General features: G+C 39.6%; 3 protein-coding genes across 4 annotated transcripts; 2 read left to right on the forward strand and 1 right to left on the reverse strand.

The window, feature by feature from the left end:
- LOC116214145 (bifunctional dihydroflavonol 4-reductase/flavanone 4-reductase-like) lies at positions 1-2268 on the forward strand. 2 transcript variants are annotated; one of them, XM_031549468.1, is made up of 6 exons: positions 1-236; positions 392-561; positions 983-1174; positions 1290-1449; positions 1581-1773; positions 1847-2068. In XM_031549468.1, exons 1-6 carry the CDS (start codon positions 119-121, stop codon positions 1848-1850), a joined length of 837 nt encoding a protein of 278 aa, XP_031405328.1. In that variant the 5' UTR covers positions 1-118; the 3' UTR covers positions 1851-2068. The 2 variants fall into 2 exon arrangements, with proteins under 2 accessions (XP_031405328.1, XP_031405327.1); XM_031549467.1 differs by having other exon boundaries at positions 2-236; positions 1885-2268.
- Positions 2269-10358: 8090 nt separating this feature from the next.
- Positions 10359-12455, forward strand: LOC116215495 (bifunctional dihydroflavonol 4-reductase/flavanone 4-reductase-like). The gene is made up of 6 exons (XM_031551222.1): positions 10359-10579; positions 10702-10871; positions 11243-11434; positions 11548-11707; positions 11805-11997; positions 12110-12455. Exons 1-6 carry the CDS (start codon positions 10462-10464, stop codon positions 12300-12302), a joined length of 1026 nt encoding a protein of 341 aa, XP_031407082.1. The 5' UTR covers positions 10359-10461; the 3' UTR covers positions 12303-12455.
- A 586-nt stretch (positions 12456-13041) lies between these two features.
- LOC116215494 (auxilin-like protein 1) lies at positions 13042-18872 on the reverse strand. Its single transcript, XM_031551220.1, has 8 exons — positions 18288-18872; positions 14553-17841; positions 14408-14474; positions 14159-14256; positions 13981-14046; positions 13803-13892; positions 13442-13618; positions 13042-13237 (listed from the first exon to the last, which is right to left on the reverse strand). Exons 1-8 carry the CDS (start codon positions 18653-18655, stop codon positions 13202-13204), a joined length of 4191 nt encoding a protein of 1396 aa, XP_031407080.1. The 5' UTR covers positions 18656-18872; the 3' UTR covers positions 13042-13201.
- Between the last annotated feature and the right edge of the window lie 116 nt (positions 18873-18988).

The raw sequence follows: 18988 nt of genomic DNA on the forward strand, positions 1-18988 counted from the left end.
TCCCCATTTACTGATAAGTGCAGTCACTTTGTATTATACACTCTCCTTCTTTGCCCAGCTTCTCCGCCGAGAACTTTGAGGACCCGGCTGGCGCCCGAAGCGGGTTAATTCATCAGTCATGGGGTCGGAAGCTGAGACTGTGTGCGTCACCGGAGCGGCTGGCTTCATCGGGTCATGGCTCGTGATGAGGCTCCTCGAGCACGGCTACACTGTCCGGGCCACCGTACGGGACCCCAGTTCGGTTTCTCAACTCAATCGATGTCATTTTTCTTTTGGATGAATTAATGTCACTATTTAAGTCTTCATTTACGATATTTACATTAAGTAAAATGTTTATGCGTTTATGGTAAGAAATTGTGGTGAGATGCTTAATTTCTACGTTTTTGGGTAGATAATATGAAGAAGGTGAAGCATTTGCTGGACTTGCCTAATTCAAAGACACACCTCACTCTGTGGAGGGCCGACCTCAACGAAGAGGGAAGCTTCGACGCGCCAATCCAAGGGTGCACCGGCGTGTTCCATGTCGCTACCCCGATGGACTTTGAATCCAAGGACCCCGAGGTTGTATATATATATATATATATATACACGCTACTCCTATTGTATACATTTATCAATTATGTGCACTTTCTGTCACTTAATTTACTTGATGATTTAACAAGAAACTACAATATTCTGAATCAGGAAATAATCGGGAAAAGTGCGATGCTTTTCTTATTTCCTGGAAAGTCGATTACATTTTTAAGGATTGTTCTTGTCATTTGGGTTGTCGAACTATCGAGGGCAAATTTTTGTTGTCATGAAAATGAAAGGTGCTGGGCTCAATTAAATGTCTACTTGCCCAGCACGCGGAAGATCAATTACCAAACTGTCCAAAATAAAAATTGCCGTGGAGGAAATAGAACAAAGGAAATTGAATCAAATTTCGTAGTTTTAGTAATATATTTGTTTCCTTACGATGTGCATTTCTGGTTCGTCGCAGAATGAAGTTATCAAGCCAACGATCGAAGGGATGTTGAGCATCATGAAGTCGTGTGCGAAGGCGAAGGTGAGGAGAGTGATCTTCACGTCCTCTGCTGGGACTGTCGACGTTCAACCCGTCCAGAGGCCCATATACGACGAGACCTCTTGGAGTGACCTCGAGTTCGTCCGGGCCACCAAGATGACTGGTTGGGTAAGAAACCGTACAGTCACCTAAATTCCAGTTAAACAGTTTTCCTAATTTCAAAACGGCAATTCAATGAAGAGAGATTTATGGCCAGTAATTTTGGCATGGGTTGCACGGGCAGATGTACTTTGTGTCCAAGACACTGGCAGAGCAAGCTGCCTGGAAATTCAGCGCAGAGAACAACCTCGATTTCATCAGTATCATCCCGACTCTCGTGGTCGGCCCGTTCCTCATGTCCTCTTTCCCTCCGAGCCTCATCACTGCTCTCTCCCCGATCACAGGTGCGTGTTATATATAATTATATTACTGTTGATGATCATATCTCTTCGAGAGTAAGTCGATCAATCGGATGTAGAGGAAGAGACTGATTGCAGGCAATGAAGCTCATGCGCGCCATTGGCTGTGATTGCAGGTAATGAAGCTCATTACGGGATCATAAGGCAGGGCCAGTTCGTCCACCTGGACGACCTCTGCATGGCCCACATATTCCTGTACAAGCACCCGAATGCCAAGGGCCGGTACATCTGCTCATCGCACGAAGAGAACATCACCGGCATCGCAAAGCTCCTAAGGGAGAAGTACCCCGAGCATAATATCCCAGCAAGGTACGAGAGACACCGTCATATAGTATATGATATGATATGATGCAATCCGCTTAATAATCTATTCAATCGTTAGATGACGAGGCTCGGGGGATTTGTTTACTTTGAATCAAGGTTCGAAGGGGTCGATGAGAACACAGAGAAGGTGTCGTTCTCCTCAAAGAAGCTGAGGGACTTGGGGTTTGAGTTCAAGTACAGCTTGGAGGACATGTTCGTCGGGGCTGTGGAGTGTTGCAGGGAGAAGGGGCTTCTCCCTTTGTCCCACGAGAAGAAGCGACAAGAACTCGTTAATGGCCGCAATTAATGATTTTAGTCACTTCCATTTCTTTAAAAAATAATTATGTATTTTCCCTTTCTTTTTTCTTTTTTTTGTTGTGGTGATCTCTCATATTCCATTCGATGGTTGATTGGGAGTTCTCTCTCGTACGAGAGGACAGAACATGCAAACTGATGGATATATATACACAAACACATACAATAGGTTTTGAGGAAAGGAAATTTCGAGATCTCCAACCTAAAGAACTCGTAAAACAATTTAGATACGTAGACACGTACATTGAAAGACAGAAATGAATATTTTTTAGTTTAAACATTTTTTTATTTTTTTATTGTTTAGATTTTATACTTTTCTGTTTCAGTCTTTTTTTTTTTTTTCAGTTCGTTTTCATTTGATATCTTTGATTACTTTTTTATTTTCGTTCTTTTTATTAGTTTTTTTTTATTATAGATGATTTTAACTTTGGTCTTCAACTGTTTAAAGTTATTTTAATCCTAATTCTTTTTTCTATTCAATTTTTCTTAATAGTAAGCATTTTGTTTTTTTATACTTCCACCTATCAAATTCTCATAAAAATGCCCACACGATATTTTTGAAAATTAAAAAGATTTTTATTTTATTTCAAAAATAAAACAAAACATATTAAAATAATAAACAAAAAATCGTGAACTTACTCGAGAGAATGAGCAGGAGCAAGCATTTAGATCGCAAGCAATCTTGGCAGTAAATCTATTTAGTCCATCTATCTCTTGATTCTCAAATTGATGTTAGTACCAATTTATCGCGAACCATTATTATGGGTTGGAGTGTTACTTTCTTAACCCCTTATCCTATAACTTACCCCAGTAAATTGCTCTGGTTGTGTCCTAGTTAAATAGTTATCTCATCTGAGAGTAAAGTTTGAATTTTTTTTATTTGACCTATTTACTTTGTTGTTAGTAAATTTACTTGGTTTTAAAGGAGTGATATCACATCATAACACTATCTCTTATCCCAGTGTTTGTTACAATTCCCTCAGCCTATCTGTTTAAAGAATTTGCCCTCTTCGATCCTACACCACCCAAAAAAAAAAAGAATTCGCCCTCTTTCCTTTTTTATTTTTACCTTTTGTACAATACACTTTTGAGACAGTATTTGAAAAGGGGGGAAATATATCCTTTATTATTGAGATTTGAAAAATAAAATTTTGAAGCTAATCTAAAAAAAGAAACATATCTATATATGATTGCTGAAAAAAACAGAGGTATTTGAGAATACCTCGTTACAGATAATTCGATCTGCCTTTATTACCATAATACCATTGTTTTAGAGTTTGTGTGACTATAAACCGCTATACCAGGGCTTGCCTTGGTGATTGTTAATATAATGTTTGATTTTAGAGTTAAATAGAGTTGAGTTTTGATTTTAATTAGGTAGTAATGATTGTATTATTAAATTATGAAAAAATGTGTGAAAAAGTAATTAATAGTTGAGAGAAAATAATGATTGCGTTGTTGAACTGTGAAAAAAGTAATAAATAATTAATAAAAAGTAATGATTGTATTGTCGAATTGAAAATAAGTGGAGTTAAGTGGAGTAGAGTTAAAATTAAAGTTAAAATCGATTTGTGAAACCAAACGAACCGCTATTTTAAAATATACTTAAACCATTACGTATAGTAGACTGGGCTGGGCCTTGCCCTTACAGATAAAAGTCTAAATCCAAGTAACCTTCCCATTTTCTTTCAAAAAAAGAAATCATTGGACTGGCCATGCACTGCAATCAAAGTCTTCCTCGTATTCGAGTAATGATGGTTTTCCATGTGTTTAACGGATACAATAATTAGTATCACTTTTTTCCCTTCACGTAACACTAGGCACGAGCTCTCATAATTTTCAAATATTTCGTCTTTCTTACAATTTTTTTTTGTCAGAAGTCAATCATTTTGACTTGGCAACCAGATCAAATTCGTTGTTGCGTTTAGCAAATGATATCGATTGCTAGGCTGTCTAATCAATGTTCTTTTCTGAAACTGCACGTGTTATCTTCGACTGCTTGGTGAAATCAAGCAGGAGGGAGGCAGAGCTCTCCCGAATGAGAAAGGGGCGCCGCGGAATAGCCTTTTTTGACTCCCACATGATTGCAAAGCCTCGCCAATTCCTCTCATGAAGTCAAAAGGAAAGGGAATATACAGTGGAAAGATATTACAACAAAGAAAGCACAATTGACAACACAACCCTGGACATGTTTTGGACTTGAACTTCTTGAGGTGGAATATCTTCTTTCGTAGTGATTGGACTATGATTAAGCCTTCGTATGATTGAATTTTCATCTACACTTGAATTTTTCATCTACACTTGAATGTATTGACTGTTATTTCGGGTCAATGAGCCGGGCCGACCCACCCATTAATTTTGAAAGGCCAGGCTTGATCCTGAGTTTATTGACCCGCTGAGTCGGCCCATTTTGCCAGCCCTAGCGCCGAAAACATCGTCAAGCGTAGTTGTGGCCCATGCAATGCTATCAAGGCTTTTCCTCTCTCTCTCTCTTCAACTATTTTATTTTTGTTTATTTTTCAATTTTTCATATGTCAAGTTTAAAAAATATTTTTTTGATAAAATTAGAAGGCCCTTATATGAAAATTTATGTGGTGGCGCCATTATTAAGTAATAAATAATACCATGGTCTTAAGAAGAAGAAACCAATATATTTGACCTAATTGTTATTTTTTGCAAAAATTAAAGATTTGGTCAAACAGATCAACGGGGTGAAGCTCATATTTTTCAAACAAATGGGATTAAGTGCCATTTCACCAAATATAAGGAGAATTCTTTGCATTTTACCCTTAATAATAAGATAACTTTATAGTCCAAAGGGTTGAAATAAGCCATGAACGATCTTATTCCCATTTCCTATTCCTTTGCCTGAGCAAAGAGTCCCCTTTTCAATTCCTTTCACTCTTGCCTACCCCTTTCCCCACTCCATTACGGTACCCCACAAATGCTCCTCGATCTATGTATGATTAGGTCCAAATAAATAGTAGCTTCATCTAAGCTATGAGTATATATGTAATGAATAAGTAATAATTGCATTCACTATATACTAGGGTTTTACATCATCGCAAATAGTCGCATAAAATCAACAATGATTGGTTTAAGTGTTTCGGCGCTTATTTCCCTTAAAAAAATTATCAGGTTCAAGTATTATAAATGGAGAAAATCCTTGATCGGAAAAATTTTTCCCCTTGGTGAACCGGTCATGCTAAAGCTGGATTAATCAGGACTCGATTTCCACAAATACATGGGTACACACCGGAAATAGCTGCATAAATGGAGTAAAATATTAATGGTCGAAGCTCTAGTTTTGCATTCCCCGCTTGTTTTAGACATAATAATAAGCCAATACCGATGATGATGTGGCTTTGTTCAATGGTGAATGAACAAGCCCAGGCTCTTCTGATCAGTTCGATATCAAGTCTGCATTTTCCGAGCGGCAGGTTGTAAAACTATGATGAGATATACGATGGTCGATATGCTCAAAACTATTGGTTTGGTAGGAATCTAAATCATTCGTGTTGTTCCGACTTCACGCTTGATTGGATTAGTTGCATGAGTAAAAAATTGCTTGCAAAATTACAAAAATGCAAGAAGCAAGATCAACTTTGTCTTCCCCCATTGAATTGAGGATATCATCCAACAACTTTATATGTGGCGTGCTTATTCTTAATTTATATCCACAACCAGGTGCTTTAATATAAGACCAGGAAAAATGACCGCGCCATCGCCGCGGGTCGACAAAAGGCCATTGGGTAAATAATAAGGTTAAGAAAATGACTGTGACAATAATGCGTTTTTCGAGAATAGTAAGAAATGTCAATTTTAAATTATTTTTATAAATATATTAGACTCTAAAGTTCTTCTACATAAATTAATGGATCACTTAAGGCATCTTATATTGCGATCAAGTTTTATTAATTAGAACTATTAAAATTTTATATTAAAATTAACGGAGAGAAATGTTACCTTTTTTGCAATATGAAATATCAACTAATTATCACCTTATTTTGAAAATTTATATAAATAATTTTATTATTAGTTTCAGTACACTAAACATCGGTTATTACACAAACTTCGGTTGGAAAATCCATTTAGGTATTTGTTATTGGTTATGAATAATAATAATAATAATAATAATAATAGTGGTAGTAGTAATAATAATAAATAAAGTTGTTTCCTTTTTTTGCTTGAAATAGATGGAGGGTATTAAGTAGAAGATAAGAAATTACTTAAATTTGTTTGTTGGTTATGAATAATAATAAAGAAAGGTTTTTTTATTGCTTGAAATAAATAAATCTATAAAGAAGAAGATAAGAAATGATTTAATTTTGTTTGAAATAATAGAGGCATTTTAAGAAAAAAGAACGAGAGGAAGAAAAAAAAGAAAAAGAAAAGAGGGACAGCAATGGGACTTGATCGAGGAACTGAAGGCAAAAGGGGGACTCTTACCTCCCAGCAAGAGCCACTTCTTCGTCCTCTGGGCCCAGCTTAAACACGGGCTGAAATGAAAACTGTAAATAAAGCCCGTAGACGGACCCATTTTTATTGTTTTATAAATTTTCTTTTTTTTTTTTGGGTTGTGGTGATCTCTTATATTCCATCGGGTATATTGTACCATATACCCTAATGTTGATAGATATTCTTAGATTTATCCTAACATCGATTTTTTACCTGAGGTATCTCAACGTTACTAGTTTGATATCATCATCTATCCCTAGGGAATAGTTGGTAAAACCAAAATAGTAATATTGGGATACCTTAAGTAAAAAAACGACGTTAGGTTATATGTCGATATTAGGTTATATGGTGCAATAAATCATATTCATTTGATGGTTGATTGGCAATTCTCTCTCCTACAAGAGGACAAAACATGCAAATTGATGGATATGTATAACAAGTTTTGAGGAAGGAAACTTCAATATCTCTAACCTAAATAACTCATACAACGATATATAGATATGTATACATTTGTACTATGTTGAGGAATGGTTAAATACGGAGTCGAGACCGAGGGATCTTAGGTTCAATCATCATCAGCGAAACATATATGTCTCTTTATTTCGTTTAATTTTTTTTTTATCTTTGTAACAAGCCCATGGGCTTCCTTATAATCGATAATAGAAAAGAAAAAGTTAAATTTTGTCCTCGAAAGATTCATCAGCCACCACATTCGTCCTCCAATTCTTTTAGCCAACATTTTTGCACTCTAAAGACAATTTCCTCTGACAAATATATCATGGCGTCAACTTTCCTGTAGAGTCGTCACGGAAGTCTGACGTGGACATACGTGGACTAGCAGATACAACAAATAATATAAAATAATGAAAACGACGTAGTTTTGAATGATATCGAAAAAAAAACTATATATATTAGAAAAAATAAACTAAATAGAATAGAAAATAAATAAATAAATAAAAGAAGAAAAACCCTTGAATCGTGAAGCCGGCGCTGGAGGGGCAGAGCTGAGGCAGACAAAGATCGACGGAAAAATTAGATCTGGGGAAGTGGCGATTATGCTTCGAGGCTCGTGGAGGTGGAGCGGCAGAGCCCACAGAGGAGTGCGAGCCTGAGGCTGCTCTAGAATCAGAAGCAGACAAGCCTGGTGGCAGTCGGAGCGTGGCCTGCTCCAGCTCGTCTGCCACTTTGACTCCTTCTACATCGACCAGGAGATCCCGGCGCTGTCGGAAGGTGACCAGCGCCAGCTCGGCCGGAAGAACTTCCTCCTCCCCAGCCACATGTTTCAGCCCGTCCTCTCCATTGTCACCATCGCCTCCTTCGTCTTCTCCCAGAGCAGCGCGGCGAAGAAGGCCATCGCCCGGCACTGGCCCTTCGACGTCCAGAGGGGGCCTGAGGATCCGGTCGCCACTGCTAGTCTCTCCCTATCCCTGTTCCTCCACTTCCTTCACGACTCATTCAAGGGCTTATCCTTTTCCCCCTTCTTTTAATTTTAATTTTATTTTTATTTTTATTTAGTATTATTTCAATAACATACAAAACGACGTCGTTTTGCAGTAGTAGTTCGTCAAGTGAGCTGCCATTGTCACACTTTCGTGACGGATCTGACAAGGAAGGAAACGGTGGGACATATTTATCAGGCGGAATTGTCTTTGGAGGGCCCAAATGTAGGTTAAAATTATTGGAGGACAAACGTGGTGGCTGACGAATTTTTGATTTTTCAATAACAAAATCGAGTATTTTCTAAAAAAAAAAAAATTACTACCTAGCTAAGAAATACCTAGGAATTGAAATTCTTCATTGCGGTTTTTCTTTTATTGTGATTTATTAATGGTTATGATATGAAGAGGTGGGTTATCAAACTCTCGCCGACGGGGAGTAATAAATGTATACAAACACTAATTGAACATTCTTCACACTTCCCTCAAATTGAGGCATGAATATTATGAAATTCCAGCTTGCTTAAAAGAAATTGAAATTGTTCCTTGCCAAAAGCCTTAGTAAAAATATCCTCGAGTTGTAACTTTTATGAGCACGTATTTGCGTGGCATAATAGCACCTGATTGGATGTTTCCACGTTCCTATAATTTTAATTTGTAAATATAATAATAATAATAATAATAACTTAGATGTAATCGTTTGTGATACCATGGATACTATATTTTCCATTTTTTGTTCATCGCCATGTGTAGGGCCAATATGTCACTCCAGCACTTACAATAAAAATGCATGGAGAGTTCCACCTAATTAAAAGATTAGGTTCGAGTGCCTGTCTTCCAAATCGCTATCTATCACAATTATTATGATTGTTTATCTTCAATTAGACTCATGTGTTCTATCGATATGTATCGATCAGTCAATTTAAAGGAGGACGTAAAACAGTAAGGAGCCAAGAATTACCGTCATCTTAACTCGTGCTTGAGACAAAATTGCCAATTGTTTGCAAAAAATTAAAAAAAATGTTTCTTTTTTCTAACTTCATTATGGGATGATGACAAGATGTGCACGACTAATAAGTTATGATTAATTTGGCGATCACGTGGTACTTTTGGTGGGTCTCAAAATTCAACACCATAGTTAATGAGTCTCAAAATTCAACGCCATTGTTAAAATGCGCTCCCAATAAATGATGTATTTGATTTTAGAGTTAAGTAGAGTAAAATTTTGATTTTAATTATGTTATAATGATTGTGTTGTTGAATTATGAAAAAAAAATGAAAAAGTAATAAATAATTGAGAGAATTTAATATTAAAAATTGAATTGAGTATAATGGAATTATATGTAGGTTTATATATGGGGTCTATCATTTGAATTGAAAGAGTTAATTTTTATTATATAGTGAGTAAAGTTAAAGTTATAATTAAAATCTTACAATTAAATTGTAAAAGCAAAGGGGGACATAATTTTTCCCTATATCACATCCTGTGATTTCAATGAAAACTTTTTTCAGCAGACTTTCAAAAACTTTTTTTCTTTTTGGGTGTATATATTTCAATAACTTTTGAATGAAATGAGAATTGCTGACACCGTGACACGTACGTCAACATATATATAGAAATGCGTATACGTATAACTAACATTATAACTCATACAATGTAAACTTTTTTTCTTCGTTTATGGTTAGGAATATAACCATTTTAAGATTTAGTCAAAAGAGTAATCATAACACTTCAAAAATATCTATAAAAAAGGTAACAGCCAAAATTAATAAATTTGTAAAAAAAAAAAATAGTTAGTTAGGAAATCAAACAATGAGCACTTACCTAACACATTTTCTTTTTCTTTTTGGAGGAATCGTAACATTTTCGTCTGTTTGAATATTAGAGACTTTAAAAGAAAGAATATATAGTGCGAAGGGCACGTTCTTTCACTTATAAAATAAGATAATTATGTTTGATCTTGTCGAGAAATTTTTATTTAACTATTCATTTTCTTATACTAATCTCGTCAAGGGTTTATATTCGCTCTTGTCAGACACATTCGATAGCCTTTTTCCCGAAATATTCTCAAAGGGAAAATCATTTCCATTTCTTTTCTTTTTTTCTTTTATTCTGGGATGTCTCCCTTCTCCCCTAATAATTCGTTAGGAACCGATCGAAACGTTTCACTGGGCGGACAGGAGGGCGAGCGGGTGCCAACTGCCAACCACGTGCGGTCACGGTGCGCTGGTCACGTGCCGTTTGGGCAGTTCTTGATAAGCACGAGGGCCAAACTACAAGTCCCAAACTGGACGTATCGTGCATGCATGTGTATATATATGTGTGTGTGTGTGACTCCCCATTGACTTACCAGTCACTTTGTATTTGTTATCCTCTTTTTCTCTACCCGCCTTCTTGCTCCATCCACACCCGCCAAGAACTTCGGAGGCCCCACCGAAGCCCCGACTCGAAGTAAGAAGGAAGAAACCGGAGTGTTTTAACATCATGGGGTCGCAAGCCGAGATCGTGTGTGTCACCGGAGCAGCCGGCTTCATCGGATCGTGGCTCGTGATGAGGCTCCTCGAGCGTGGCTACACTGTCCGGGCCACCGTGAGGGACCCCAGTTCGGTTTCGTTTGTCATAATTCTTCATTTACAAGCTTTAGATTAAGTAAAAGCTTATGCGCTCATGGTTAGAAATTGCGATGCGATGCGATGTGATGTCGATGTTTATGTTTTTGTGCAGATAATATGAAGAAAGTGAAGCATTTGCAGGACTTGCCTAATGCAAAGACGCACCTTAGCCTGTGGAGGGCCGATCTCAACGAAGCGGGAAGCTTCGATGAGCCAATCCAAGGGTGCACTGGCGTGTTCCACGTCGCGACCCCCATGGACTTTGAATCCAAGGACCCTGAGGTTATATATATACACAGACTACTCCAATGTATCGTATCGGTCGATGCACTTTGAGTCTACTTTGCTTGATGATTCAACATGAAACTACATTCTCGAATTGAAGAAAAACTCAATAAAAGGGTGAAATTTTTCTTACTTCCTGAAAAGTCGACAATATTTTTCCGGTTTAAACTTGTCATTTGTGTTGAAGAACTATTCGAGGGCAACGTTTTGTTGTCATGAATGTGAAATGTGATGGGCTCAATGAAATGTCTATTCAGCAGGCGGAAGATCAATTAATTACCAGTCCAATAAAATAGACCAAAGAAAATTAATCAAATTTTGTAGTTATAGGGAAATTCCTTACAATATGCGTTTTCTTGTCCGGGCAGAATGAAGTGATCAAGCCAACGATCGAAGGGATGCTCAGTATAATGAAGTCGTGTGTGAAGGCGAAGGTGAGGAGACTGGTCTTCACGTCTTCCGCCGGGACTGTCAATGTTCAACCCGTCCAGAGACCTGTCCACGACGAGACCTCATGGAGTGACCTCGACTTCGTCTGGGCGACCAAGATGACCGGTTGGGTAAGTAACTAACTGTTCAGCCACCTAAATTCCAGTCAAACAAATTTTCTTAATTCAAAACGGCATGTTAGTGACGTGATTTATGGTAACATTAATGGTTTGTGTTTGGGCAGATGTACTTTGTGTCCAAGACAATGGCAGAGCGAGCTGCCTGGAAATTCGCCGAAGAGAACAACCTTGATTTCATCAGTATCATACCGACCCTCGTGGTCGGCCCGTTCCTCATGCCTTCTTTCCCTCCGAGCCTCATCACCGCGCTTTCCCCGATCACGAGTGTGTATTATAACTACTGTTATTCGATCATGTATCGAGAATCAGTCTAATGAACATAAAAATGAAGTAATCACGCGCGGCCGTGCTGTGACTGCAGGGAACGAAGCTCACTACGGGATCATAAGGCAGGGCCAGTTCGTTCACCTGGACGACCTATGCATGTCCCACATATTCCTGTACGAGCACCCAGAGGCCAAGGGCCGGTACATCTGCTCATCGCACGATGAGAACATCACCGGCATCGCAAAGCTCCTAAGGGAGAAGTACCCCGAGTATGACATCCCAACAAAGTACGTAACTTATTCATATAGTGAATCATATGACAACGCACGACCCGAATGGCTTGACGTATTCAATTGTTACGGTGAGAATGACGAGGCTCGGTTATTGTTTGTTTTGAAGGTTCGAAGGGGTCGATGAGAACACAGAGAAGGTGTCGTTCTCTTCGAAGAAGCTAAGGGACTTGGGGTTCGAGTTCAAGCACAACTTGGAGGACATGTTCGTCGGGGCTGTGGAGTGTTGCAGGGAGAAGGGGCTTCTCCCTCTTTCCCATGAGAAGAAGCAGAAAGAACAAGTCATGAATGGCAGCAATTAATAATATTAATTAAATAAATAAACATTTTCTCTAAAAAGATAATTATGTATTTTTCACTTTTTTTTATGGTTGATTGGGAATTGATGTTCTCTCTCCTACAAGAGGACAGATAATGAAATTGTTGGACATGTGATCACAATTTCTTTTTCTCGATTGCCAGTCAGAAATTTCCATTTAAATTTAACAAATGAATATTAGGGCCTGTTTGGTTTCATAATACTATTTTAGAATCACAATTCAAATTTGACTTTACCCACTACAAAATAAAATAACTCATACAAAGTCAAAGAGTGAACCTCATTTATATTACTTTTTTCCACAACAAAACAATATAATTCATACAAAGTCAAAAGGTACACCCCATTTATATCACTTTTTTTCAAAATTAAAATCTGATTTTAAAAGTTTATTATGAAACCAAACGCAACATAAGTTTCCTGAAGAAATTTAGGTGAATAGCAGAACATCGACATTTTTTTCTCTTTACAAAGTTTCATATTCCATCGATCGAAATCGAAGCTGCAACACCAAAGAGTAGGAATCGTGCTTCACATGTTAATAATCGCCGTTGCAGTCTTCCGGGTTTAACTTAAATCGACTTAAAAGCTTTTCAGTCTATGAATGATCTTGCAGATTTTAGTTATTCAACCTGGTCAAAAATTCTGCCTATCTCGAGCTTTGCTCTGATTCATCAGGCTGCAGCTTGATGCCGAATGTCGATGATTCTCTAAGGCAATAAATATATATATATATATATATATATATATATACTCACTTTATGGAGCAATATCAAGAATTATTTGAGTTTTCAGTACATAAATAATGGGAGAGGAAGTCTACATCAACCGGATGAATTTGGCCCATAAAGCAACGGCCATCGACAGGCTTTAAACCCGAACTCATTTTTCTTCTGCACTAAATCTGTTCCAAGCCTCCTGAAAAAACACAGTCGAAGGAAACTATAAGCAATAAGCGTGATAATATCCTCCATCTTCAGTAAACTAAAAGAAAATATCACCCTTTGTTTTCGATAGAAATGGGCAACTAATAAATCTTTCGAATTAATTGAATGGGTCTATATCGAGCATATAAATAAGGTTGCCAATTCCTAATCGTTAGAAGAGGTTACAGAATCATACCTTTAGAAGATCAAAAACCTTTTCGCATATGTACTTTTGTTGCAAGCTTGCACCCCTTTGCTGCAGTTTGTCGGGATGAACACAGAGGGTGGCTTTCCTGTAAGCTTTCTTCACAGCAGCAGCTGTTACGATCTCCGTCAGTGTAACAGGCTGCCAACCGCTATCTGGTCCCAGTATCTGCAAGCATGACACGGATTTGAATTAGCCAATAGTCTTCTTGAGGATAACTCCTGGTAGTGCCCGAGTATGCTCTAAAATTTAGTGATCAACCAACAATATATATTCTGCAGAGAACAGAAAGCGAAGACAAGACAGGGTTTCATGATATTCTATGCATATAAGCTGCGAGGCAAGGGCATACATATTGTAGTGTTGACAGCAATGCTCGCAAGTTTCCTTGCTTCCCACTCGACCACCTTTTGATATCAGCATCAAGGGCTTCTGCTAGTCTCTGCAGCCAGATCAATAACAGTTAGACCATTATGTTGTTTAGACGAAACAATAGGACATTCAAATTGTGAAGTCTATATAGATTTTACATTTTTCTCCGCCTGCTCTCTCTGAGCAAGAAGATCACGCATGTTCTTTTCTGCAAGAGCTTTTGCCTGGAACGGATGATAAAAGAGCGTTAAGCAAGTTCATGAAATGTCCAACAAAATATGAAACCCCTTCAAGCTAGAGAATTGGGGAAAAAGAAAACAAGAAGTGGAACCATACCGCTCGTTCTGCTGTTCTCTTGTGCCTCTCCAACCTAGCTTTAGACCATTGAGCTGATTCAGTATTGGATCCATTGGATCTCTCGGTTGACCGGGGAACTTCATGAAATGGTAGATATTGACAGTAGTTAGAATGATGACTGGACTATCAAAGTAAGCCTAGTACGGTACCAGTTTCTTCCAGTTCCAGTAATAAGACAACAAAAAAGAAAAGACAAACTAAACAGTGGCAACTTGTAAGGGTCCATACCACCATTGTCTGAAGAACTTGAATTTCTATGATTGCTGGAAGGACCAGAGCTTTTATGCTGCGAATCCTGCATATAATACAGTGACGATGAGCTTTGATCAACATGTCTCACAAATGAAAAGCAGCATTAATTATTAATACTCACATAAGATGATTTTTGTCTCGCTTTGTTATCTTTCCCAGCACCAGACAACTTTTCCGACATTGCCTTTTCAAGGGCACGCTCCCTAGCCTCTGCAGTTGCTCTTTCCACTGCAGCACGTTCGGCCCTTAGTCTCACTTCAACTGATGTCTTCTCTGCCGGTTTATTCAAAGGATCTGATGAAGTTTTCCCCAACTTCTCTCGGGCTCGAGCCATTACTCTTTGACGAGCTTCAGCTGCTGCTTTCTCCACCGCTGCCCTTTCTGCCCTCTCTCGGGCTTCAGCAAAAGCTCTCTCACGAGCCTCGCGGATAGCTCTTTCTACGGCTAACCTTTCCTTTTCTCGTTCCCTTTCAATTTCCTTTTCTCTTTCCCTCTCTTTCCTGTCATCTCTTTTCCTAGATGTATCTCTTTCCATCTCCAATCCGGTTTTTGAATGATCTTCAGTTTCCTTTTCTTTGGTCATCTGGGTTGTCAGCCGACTTTCCTCCTCCTCAGTAGCTTGGCTTGTGGTCATCTCCTTATTATCATTCACAGTTCTTTCTTCTCTTTCAGGTACAACATGGAGCTGATTTTTTTCCACATTCACCTCATTATCAGCCCATCTATCATCATCAGAAGCTTCAGTCTTGACTTCCATCTCATTAGTCATTTCAGCCTCTTCCTCCTCATTGCTTGAAACTTCAGCTGCTTTCTCATTATCAGCCCATCTATCATCATCATCAGAAACTTTGGTCTCGACTTCCATCTCATCAGTCATCTCTTCAGTCTCTTCTCCCTCATTGCTCGAAACTTCAGCTGCTTTCTGATAAACATCGCACTCATCTATCTGAGGATCCAATCCTTCTACACGTTTTCCTGTATCATGTACTTCTTCAGGTTTTTCCGTATATTGGTTGCTTAGACAAAATCCAAACTTGATGCCCGTGAAGGCTAATTTTACATCACTCTCATAGAAGCCAAGAACCTCCATTGCATCTTCCACCTGTTTTTCTCCATCAGCTTGAAGAGAGCCCCCAGTCAAATCAGATTTTTCAGATCCACATATTTCCTCTTCCTCTAATTTTATTGGTGAATTGTCTTCCTGTCCAACTGATAAATTAGTCGGTTCATCTTTGTTTAAGATAATGCTATTGACGACCAAAATCTCTTTCTCTTCAACCGATAAATTAGTTTCTTGTGCCATTACTTCATTTCCTTCATATTCATCATAATCCCTAGTTATATCCACGCTTTCTCTGTTCTCCTCATACGAGACTTCCATAGTCCCCATTAGCTCCTCACACTCATCCTCTTTATCTTCAGTGGCTGCATCTTGTGCTTCATCATCTCCTCTCATATTTACCTCAATTGTTGGTTTCTCATCTATAACCGATTCTTCAGCACTATGCAATTCCTCAATTGCTTCCACCCCACAAGTTTCCTCTACCAACTCTTCACTTACTTCAGCCTCAAGCTGATGATTACCTTCAACTTCACCACCCTCTTGGAGTCTACTATTCTCTTTTCCATCAAGAAAGCTGTTAATTCTCACGTGTAGTATTTCCTTCATGTGATCAAACCACTGCTTAGCATCTGTTCCCAAACTGAAGCCATTATATTCATTCTTGCTTTCTTGCTGGTTACTAGCCTCTTCAGATTTCTCCCCACCTTCCTTTTCACAAGATTCCCCTTGTATTTCCCTGTTTTCTTCTTTCCCTTCAATCTTCTCACATGAGGTATTTTTCTCCTCGCCATCAGAGATGTTATTTGGTTGAAGACTGCCTTCATGATTCTTGCTTCGTTTCTCCTCGTTTTGTTCCCACCCACATTCTCCCTCATAAGATTCTCCTTCCCTCTCCTCTTTTTCTTCTCTTTCATCAAACTTCTCATGTGTGGTGTTCTCTTCATTATCAGGGTTGGCTTTTGATCTAATACTGCCTTCTACTTCATGACCCTCACTTTGTTTCTCCTCATTTTCTTCCCTAACACAGTCCTCTGCTCTCGCAGTTTTCTCCTCCAACTGGTAGGCATCAAGTTTCATCTGTGACGAAGACTCATGAAATTCTTCTAGATACCCATGACATTCTCTTTGGTCACTGGAGGCCATGGGCTCCTCAGCGCTCTCACTTTGTTCTTCCACATACTGCAACTGTCTACTAGATTCAGATTTATCCGAGTGATTGTCACATTCATGTGCCACTTCAGCACTAGATGGTCTGCCCTCAGTTTTCTCATGAACCTTCTGAAGAGGGACTCCTTCAACTGCAGTTGATAACGTACTAATTCCCGCCGCACTTTCAGTAGTTCTTCCCATCATTAGCATTTCGCAATCATCAGTTAATTCCTGCTTTTCCTCAAGTGTCTTGGTTTTAGTTTCATTGGATTCATCCCTTTCAACTGCCTCTCCTTGCAAATTATATTCCCGAGTATCTCTGCTTAACTGCTCAAATGTGCGTCTTGCAATATTATTAGAATGTCTGGCATGATCACTGATATCAGTACTTTCACACTCAGTTTTCACAGAACCCACCTTTGCATACTCCTCAAGCCTTTGCTCTTGGGGCTTGCTTGCCTTTTTGCGCTCCCTTCTCGGCTCCCTCGAGCTCTTAGACTCCACATTACCTTGAAAAGCTTCCTTCCGTCTTTCCATCAAATCTTTTGCCACTTTTATCCTCGCCTGGGCTTTCTCAATCGCTTTTCGCACAGCATCTGCAGACGCTGCAGCAACTGAATTTGCATCGACTTCCTCGTCAAAATAAGTGGGTGAGCCAGTACCTACCCCGCCTTTGGAAACTTTACTTGGAGAAACTATCAACCTGGAGTTACCATTCTGTGGAAGGTCTGATGGAGCGTGCACTTCAGAAGGTTCTGTTCTTAGCCCAAACTCATAACCTTCAAATAAACTGCTATGCGAAGGAGATCTATCTTGAGAGACATCTTTACTATACTTTTTGTCAGAGCTACTCGATGACAGCGAAGACTTGGACCTTTTTGCATCTTTGGCTTTCACTACCCGATCACCAGTGCCAAATTCATGGTGGGCACCATTAGTTATGGGCTTATCATTTTTCAGCTGCTTAGAGGGATTATTCTCATCGACTAAACGAGCATATCCAGGAACATCATGGAGCTCAGCAATATGCGTCATCCCATTTAGCCCATCTTTGCCTCCTCCTACACTTTTATTGTACGACACATTGACCTGTTTCTTCACCTTATCCGGAGAAGCATGGGACGCTTTCCGTAACACATGATTATCCTCCGAACCACTAAATGAGACCTCTGAAGATGACCGTGTATGAGCTCGAGTCCTACACAATGAAGGGGGAAAAACATCGAGTGACCGTTACTTTTAACTCAACAAGCTTGATTTTTAAGATAATCCCTTCAACTCGCAGAAGACTCCATATATCATTTCCAGAAAAGGAACCCACATCAACCGGAAAAGGTAAAGCTCCAAGAAAATCGAAAACTCGATGATATCATACACATAGAACAGCATTGCACGAACAATCGAACGCGTAGTCCGCAGCTCGAAAGTACCGATTCGAAACCATTCACAGCGACGAGACAGGGGAGATTAACGTTGTTTCTGAGATTCCGATGAATCAAAAGACATTCTTTTTAACGGTCTCCGAGAATAATGCTGCTCGGAAGTCGGTACATCGAACAGAACAACCCGAGAAAACACAGTAGATTTCTCCGAAGGAAATGAAAATGCCCAAATAGAAGAGGAGTTGACTTCGAGTGAACTTACTGTTCTCGTCGGGACAGGTTCCTCATCTTCCTCGGGTCGACAACTACGTCCTCGAACGATACAGAGCCATCGTTGGAGCCGCCTCCGAAGATGTTCGAGTACTCGAGCTTCGAGCTCCGGACGTCCACCGAGACCTTCCGGTCATGGAGGGCGGGGACGTCGAGCACCGGGATCGACGACCGGCGGGAGTCCCTTGGTCCGCCGAATATCTCCGCGTAGTCCTCCGGTCGGGACGCTGAGGAGGAGGAGGAGGAGAAGCTCGAGGGCCGGAACGGGGCGGAGCCGGAGAAGACGCCGTCGTAGATACTGGTCCCGTTGAGGCTGCTCCCCCCGAGCTTCTTCGACAGAGTGGAGGAGCGGTACTCCATCGGTGAATCAGCTGGTCGGCTCAGGGCTCGGGAGAGGAGGAGCAGGAGGAGGAGGGAGATATACGGAGATAGATACGGCTTATGTATAGGTTTGTACGCACTCGGCTTGTTTCTTCTCCGGCGTTCCCTTGTCCGCCCCTGCGGAGAAATTTTGAGTCAAGAGTCGGACACAGGGAGAGAGAGAGAGAGAGAGAGAGAGAGAGAGTGAGGAGACGAGAAAATGACGAGTTAGTGCGGTCCAATCTGAAACTTAACTGTCAGACAACGGGCTTCGTTTTTTTTTTTGGGTAGAACGGGGCTTTGTTTCTTCACTCGGCTAATTGGTGATTTTCT

This window comes from Punica granatum, chromosome 7 (genome assembly GCF_007655135.1).
Source record: "Punica granatum isolate Tunisia-2019 chromosome 7, ASM765513v2, whole genome shotgun sequence".
NCBI classification, from domain to species: domain Eukaryota; kingdom Viridiplantae; phylum Streptophyta; class Magnoliopsida; order Myrtales; family Lythraceae; genus Punica; species Punica granatum.